Consider the following 6,556-nt stretch of genomic DNA (forward strand, 5'->3'; position numbering starts at 1 on the left):
CTGCATGTGCTTGCGTGTCCACCCATGTGTGCACCTGTAGCACTTGTGTGTGTGCCTGTATGTGCCTAGGTGCATTCCTGTGTGTGCACCTGCAGCGCTTGTGTGTGTGCCTGTATGTGCCTAGGTGCATTCCTGTGTGTGCACCTGCAGCGCTTGTGTGTGTGCCTGTATGTGCCTAGGTGCATTCCTGTGTGTGCACCTGCAGCGCTTGTGTGTGTGCCTGTATGTGCCTGCATGTCCACCCATGTGTGCACTTGTAGCGCTTGTGTGTGTGCCTGTATGTGCCTGCATGTCCACCCATGTGTGCACCTACAGTGCTCGTGTGTGTGCCTGTATGTGCCTGGGTGCATTCCTGTGTGTCTGTGCCCATGCTTCTATTTGTGCACCTGTGTGAACCTCTGTGTGCCTGTGTGCTCACCTGTTTGCACAGCTGTGCACACCTGTGTGTGATTCTATAAGGAGCTGTGTCAGTCTGTGCACCCGTGCATGTAGAGGTTCACGTACCTGTGTGAAGCTGTTTGCACACCTGTGTAGATGTCATGTCCATCTGTGTATGCCTGTATGTACCTGTGTGTATTCAGTGCACCCAGGCATGCCACCATGTGCCTTTGCCTGCAGCCACCCGGAGCAGCTGCATCTGGGGTCGGTTTTCAAGGACATTTCTCCTGAGCTGGTGTCACGTCCAGGGCAGCTAGTTTGTGGTCCCACATGTACCGTTTCAAGCTGTGTTTGTTCAGCTTCTGAGGGAAAGCATGCAGCCTATGAAGCTGGGGTCTCGCTGGCTGTGCCCTGGACAAGGGGTACACTTGTACAGGGTCTGGACTGCCTGGGGAGTCTCTGTCCACCTGTCATTGTGCTGTGGGTGTGTGAGACCTGCGCCAGCACAGGTGCATCTGGGCATGGATATGGGGTGCCCTGGGAGGCCGTGTAAGTTTGGGGGTTGGTGTTGTTTCTCTAGGATGCAGGACCTGAAGCCCTCCTGTGCCACACCTGACAGTAGCTGGGGTCCTGTCACCTATGGCTCCTGGGTCAACAGAGCATGGACACCTTTCAGTCATCCCCAAGTGTCTGTGTGACAAGAGCTCAGGCAAATCCAGCCTCAGCTCCTGTCAGAGAAGGTGACACCTGCTCCATCTTTGAGAGAAGAACTGGGACTGGAAGAGGCAGAGGTCTGTCCCCAGCCCCCAGCTGGCAGGTGGCAGATCTGAGCTGAGCTGAAGCCGGCTGTTAAAGGTCACAGGAGCTGCAGGGGGATGGTGAGAGGGGCCCAGCTCCCAGCGAGGTCATGGGCAGTGATGTCAGGGACAAGGCTGAGCCACCTGTATGCTCTGCCGGGCATTGTCAGTCAGGCAGGTGGCCTACGTGTGTTCCTGTCCTTGGAGCTCACCCTCTGTCACGGCCACTCCCTGTGGCCTGGCAAGGGGTCCTGCCATGACCCCAGGGGACAGCCAGAAGACCTTACCCCAGGTCACAAGCTGATGGAGGGTGGGATCCAAATCCAGCCCCTGTCCCAACACTGACACTCTGGGCTCTGGGCTCTTCTGGGTGGGCACCAAGCAGCTCACTGGAGGTGAGAGGTACAAAGGGCCATGGGCCACCCAGAGCTGAGGGTAGAATGGGGACCAAGGCTGGAGACCCCTACGCCCAGGAGTCCACCCTGCAGAATTTTTGGCCCAAAGCCCTTTGGGGTAGGGTCAGAGCAGCAGCCCCTCGGAGCCCACTCTGCTGCAGGCTCACCTCTGAGCTTCACCCCTCCTGTTGGGGGTGACTTCTGAGTGTCCCCAGGCAGCTGCAAAGGGCTGGACGCTGCCTCTGTGTTGGCCAGCAGCCACCTCCGTTGAGAACGTACTGGAGGCAGGAGAGAAGGTACTCTGGAGACTTCCACCTGGCCACCCCTCCCAACAGTGTCCCCCAGGCTGAGCCCTCCCAGCAGTGTCCCCCAGGCTCAGCCCCGCCCAGCAGTGTCCCCCAGGCTGAGCCCCACTTTGAAGGTCAGTGTAGGACATCGAGGGCTGTATTCGAGGCTCGTGGGTGCAGGGAAGCAGGCAGAGCCTTAGCCACATTCCAAATTCTTGAGTTTATTTTAAAGCGAGTGCAAGGCCAGCCTCAGCCTCAGAGCGCCTGAGAAACAAAGCCGCAGCCGCAGGAGGGAGGAGCCCCAGGCTGCTGCAGCGAGGCCCGGGACAAAGCCACTCACTGCCCACTCGGCTGTATTTAAGGCAACTCTGCCCTCTGAGACTGCAGCCCGGTACAGAACAGGAACCTGGGGCACACTGCTCGGGGAAAAGGCACCAGCAAGACAGCCGTCCCCGACACTGAGGTCACTCTCTCATCCTCTGACCCCAGCACCCCTCCGCTGGCCCAGCTGCCCCTCCTGACCTCCCCGCCTGAGCCTGGCCAGCAAGCACTCCCAGGGCCCTGTCCCATTCTCTGATGCCCTGAGGTGACCTCAGCTGTGGCCTCCCCCGACCCAGACAGGTCAGACTGTGGCTGGGCCCCTGCACCCTCACCCTTATCACTGTTTGCAAGCCCCCAAGGCCTCTGAGATGGGACCCCCGGGCAGAGCCCTTGTCTCCCGCCCCTCTCAGGGAGCAGTGTGGAGATGAGGGTAAGACCTGGCCCCACCCCTGACCTGACCCCCTGCTCCCTCAGGCATGTGGGGGCCATGTCCCCACGGGGCAACCGCTCAGAGGTGGCCGAGTTCATCCTGGTCGGCTTCCCAGGCTCCCTGGGGCTCCACGTGTGCCTGCTGGTGCTGTTCCTGCTGGCCTACATGCTGACCGTCATGGAGAACCTGGCCATTGTCGTGGTGGTGCGTGCCAGCCCGGCACTGCACAAGCCCATGTACCTCTTCCTCAGCAACCTGTCCTTCCTGGAGGTGTGGTATGTCTCCGTCACCGTGCCCAAGATGCTGCTCAGCCTGGTGGCGCCCCGGTTCCGGCACATCTCCTTCGCAGGCTGCATGGCGCAGCTGTACTTCTTCCTGGCGCTGGCCTGCACCGAGTGCACACTGCTGGGCGTCATGGCCTATGACCGCTACGTGGCCATCTGCCACCCCCTGCGCTACACCAGCATCATGAGTCCCAGCCTCTGCAGCCTCCTGGCCGCTGGTTCCTGGCTCTCTGGCTTCACCATCTCCCTGGGGAAGGTGTTCTTCATCGCTCGCCTGGGCTACTGTGGCCCCAACGTCATGAACCACTTCTTCTGTGACGTGTCCCCGCTGCTGAACCTCGCCTGCTCCGACATGTCCGTGGCGGAGCTCATGGACTTCCTTCTGGCGCTGCTCATCCTGCTGGGGCCGCTGCTGCTGACCGTGGCCTCCTACACGGCCATCCTCGGCGCAGTGCTGCGCATCCCGTCCACCGCCGGCCGGCACAAGGCCTTCTCCACCTGTGCCTCGCACCTGGCAGTGGCCGTCATCTTCTACTCGGCCTCCCTCTTCATCTACGCGCGGCCGCGAGCCATCTACTCCTTCGACTACAACAAGCTGGTGTCCGTGGTGTACACGGTGCTCACGCCCCTGCTGAACCCCATCATCTACTGCCTGCGGAACCAGGAGGTGAAGCAGGCACTACGCAAGGTGATGCAGAGGGCGGTCCAGGCCCTGGGTGTCCCCTCTTAGGCTCTCGGGCCCCCTCCTCAGCCCCTGCACATTCCCACCAGCTCCAGTAGGACAGAGCCAGGTCTGAAGGGAGCCAGCAGTCAGCACAGCCTCCTGCTCTGGCCCCTGTACCCCACTGCCATCCCCTGAGCCCAGCAGGTGCCTCACCTGAGGACTCTTCCCAACTGACCCCATGTGGTCTCCCCCATGCTGGCCGGCCGTTCCCACCCCACACGGTGGCGCTGACGGAGCCCGGTGGGCCTGCTGGGAGTCTTCCTCTGGCCTGGCCCTCGGGGGACCTTGTCGTGGCTTGATTCTGGGGCTTGATCCTCAGGCAGGGAAGGGGGCAAACCACTCAGGAGCAGAGGGAGGACAGGAGACAGAGGACTCCAGGGTAGCTGCAAATGTCCCTAAACGAAAACCTCCACCTGGCTGCCTGCTGCTCACTTGCAACATCTCCACAACCAGCGTCCAGCCCATAAGGAGCCAGTGGTGTGAACAAGGCCAGGGCAACCAGGGGCATCTCAGGCCATGATCACAGCCCTCAGGACACTGACCCCGCTGCCAGAGAGTGGATGTCCGTCCACCCAGGCAACCCTCTGGATGGCCCACCAGGCTGTGGCCTCGCCCCACTCTGTGGGTGTGGCCTGAGGAGCCCCTGCAGAACAGGCCCTCTCCCTAGAGCAGTGCCCTGATGCAGCCACCGCCCATCCTCACCTCCAGCCGGAGCTGCGGACACAGCATGGCGGCCAGAGACCATGTCACAACCATGACAGCATTGTCAGGTGACCACTGGCCACTTCACAGAAGTCTGGAATGGCCGATCCGTGGGCTGGATGCTTGGAAGTCCTGAGCTGCACCCTTGGGACCAGGATCTAGGCCTCCTAGACATACGTGGATGGGCTCAGGGTGTGGAGATGGCCCTGCGCAGGCCAACAGCCAACCCAAGGCAGGGATGCCACAGTCCCCACCCTCAAGCAGGGACTCAGAAAGGCGCAGCCACCAGGTACATGAAGGACTGGACCAGTCCAGCCTAGGGGGCGCAGTCCTGACTGCTCTGGGCCCCTGTGTGACCTGAGGGTCTCTCTGTCCATGGGAGACATGAGCAAAAGCAGAGAGTGAGAGCCAAATACTCACTTCATCCCCAGTCAGTGGTCTCAACTGAATTGTGGGCAGGACTGAGTGAGGGGTTTCCCAGTGGACACAACTCAGCCACCAAGGGACCCACACACATCCAACCACAGGCGATCTCACCGTGCAGCCAAGGGTCCTTGAAAAGTGCCTGTAAATCAGAAATGACAACACATCCCCGACACTTCCAAGTCAAATTTCCAAAAACTCATATTTTAAAATGCAGTGAAGGGGCTGGCACTTTGGCGTAGCAGATAAAGCTGCCGTCTGCAGTGTTGGCATCCCTTATGGGTGCCAGTTGGAGTCCCAGCTGCTCTGCTTCTGATGCAGCTCTCTGCTATGGCCTGAGAAAGCAGCGAAAGATGGCCCAAATGCTTGGGCCCCTGCACCCACGTGGGAGACCTGGAAGAAGCTCCTGGCTCCTGGCTTCGGATCAGCCCAGCTCTGGTCATTGCTCCCATTTGGGGAGTGAACCAGCAGATGGAAGACCCCTCTCCCCGTTTCTACCTCTCTCTAACTCCACCTCTCAAAAAAAATGAAAAATAAATCTTAAAAAAAAAACTGCAGTGAAAATACTAGCTGGATTATTTTCATTAGCTAAGCATATGCTGTGGGGCCAGAGCTGTGGCATAGCTGATAAAGCCGCTGCCTGCATCATAGGCATCCTGCGTGGGCGCCAGTTCAAGTCCCAGCTGCTCCACTTCCAAACCAGCTCCCTGCTAATGGCCTGGGAAAGCAGCAGAGGATGGCAAAAGTGCTTGGGCCCTGCACCCACATGGGAGACCAGGAAGAAGCTCCTGGCTTCGGATCAGCCCAGCTCTGGCCATTTTGGCCATTTGGGGAAAGAACCAACAAATAGAAGATCTCTCTCTCTCTCTCTCCCTCTCCCTCTCCCTCTCCCTCTCCCTCTCCCTCTCCCTCTCCCTCTCCCTTTCCCTCTCCCTCTCCCTCTCTCGCCCTCAGACCTCCTGGGGCAGTGGACGCCACCACAAGGCTCTGAGCAAGGGAAATTATAAAACTTGTTTGTGCTTTGAGATTGCTCTACGGGCAGTGCCCTGGTGCAGTGGGGTTAGCTCTACCCGGGACACCTGGGATGGTGTCAGCTACCCGCTTCCCCTCCAGCTCCCTGCTAATGCAAGAATGGCAGGGAGCAGGTCACAGCTCAAGTACTTGGGTCTCAGCCATCTATGTGGGAGACCTGAATGGAGTTCCTGGTCCTGGCTCCTGGCTCCTGGCTCCTGGCTTCTGCCTGGCCCAGCCCTGGACATTGTGGGCATTTGTAGAATGAATCAGTAGGTGGAAATATTCTCTCTCTCTCTCTCTCTCTCTCTCTCTCTCTCCCTCTCTCTCTCCTGTAAGTAGATGAAAATAAGTAGACGAAGATAAACACTGGGAAAACTATTCTAGCTTCAGCTCGGACACAGGAGCAGGTACACCAGAGAATCAACACCAACTTTCCCGGTGCCTGGCCTGGCTTTGTGGGTGCAGGTGGGGTGCATCGGGAGCCCTCCAACCAGAGGAGCCAATGGGAGGCAGAGAAGGGAGATGCTCAATTGCTAGAGCTCCAAAGAGGAAACAACCAGGGATAAAAGTTTGAATCCCCAGCACAGAGAGGGCATCAAAGCCAGGAACAGAATCACACAGCCAGAGGGCAGAGTAGGGACCCCATGCAGCAGGGGGCACCAGGACCCCCAGCCCTGCCTTGCTTCCCAGCTAGCTCCCTAATGCCCCCGACCACCTGCCAGAGCACCCACCACACAAGCGGGAGATGGCAGCACAGCTCCTGGCTCCTGTTACTCTGCCTCTCAAGTCAATGAAAATAAA

General features: G+C 59.2%; 1 protein-coding gene across 1 annotated transcript; it reads left to right on the forward strand.

Annotated features, from left to right (window-relative positions):
- The first annotated feature begins 2,665 nt into the window (after window positions 1-2,665).
- On the forward strand, window positions 2,666-3,622 carry LOC133776056 (olfactory receptor 226-like). The gene has a single exon (XM_062214735.1). The coding sequence runs from the start codon at window positions 2,666-2,668 to the stop codon at window positions 3,620-3,622; it is 957 nt and encodes a 318-aa protein (XP_062070719.1).
- Window positions 3,623-6,556: the final 2,934 nt, after the last annotated feature.

This window comes from Lepus europaeus, chromosome 17, assembly GCF_033115175.1.
Source record: "Lepus europaeus isolate LE1 chromosome 17, mLepTim1.pri, whole genome shotgun sequence".
In the NCBI taxonomy this organism is placed as follows: domain Eukaryota; kingdom Metazoa; phylum Chordata; class Mammalia; order Lagomorpha; family Leporidae; genus Lepus; species Lepus europaeus.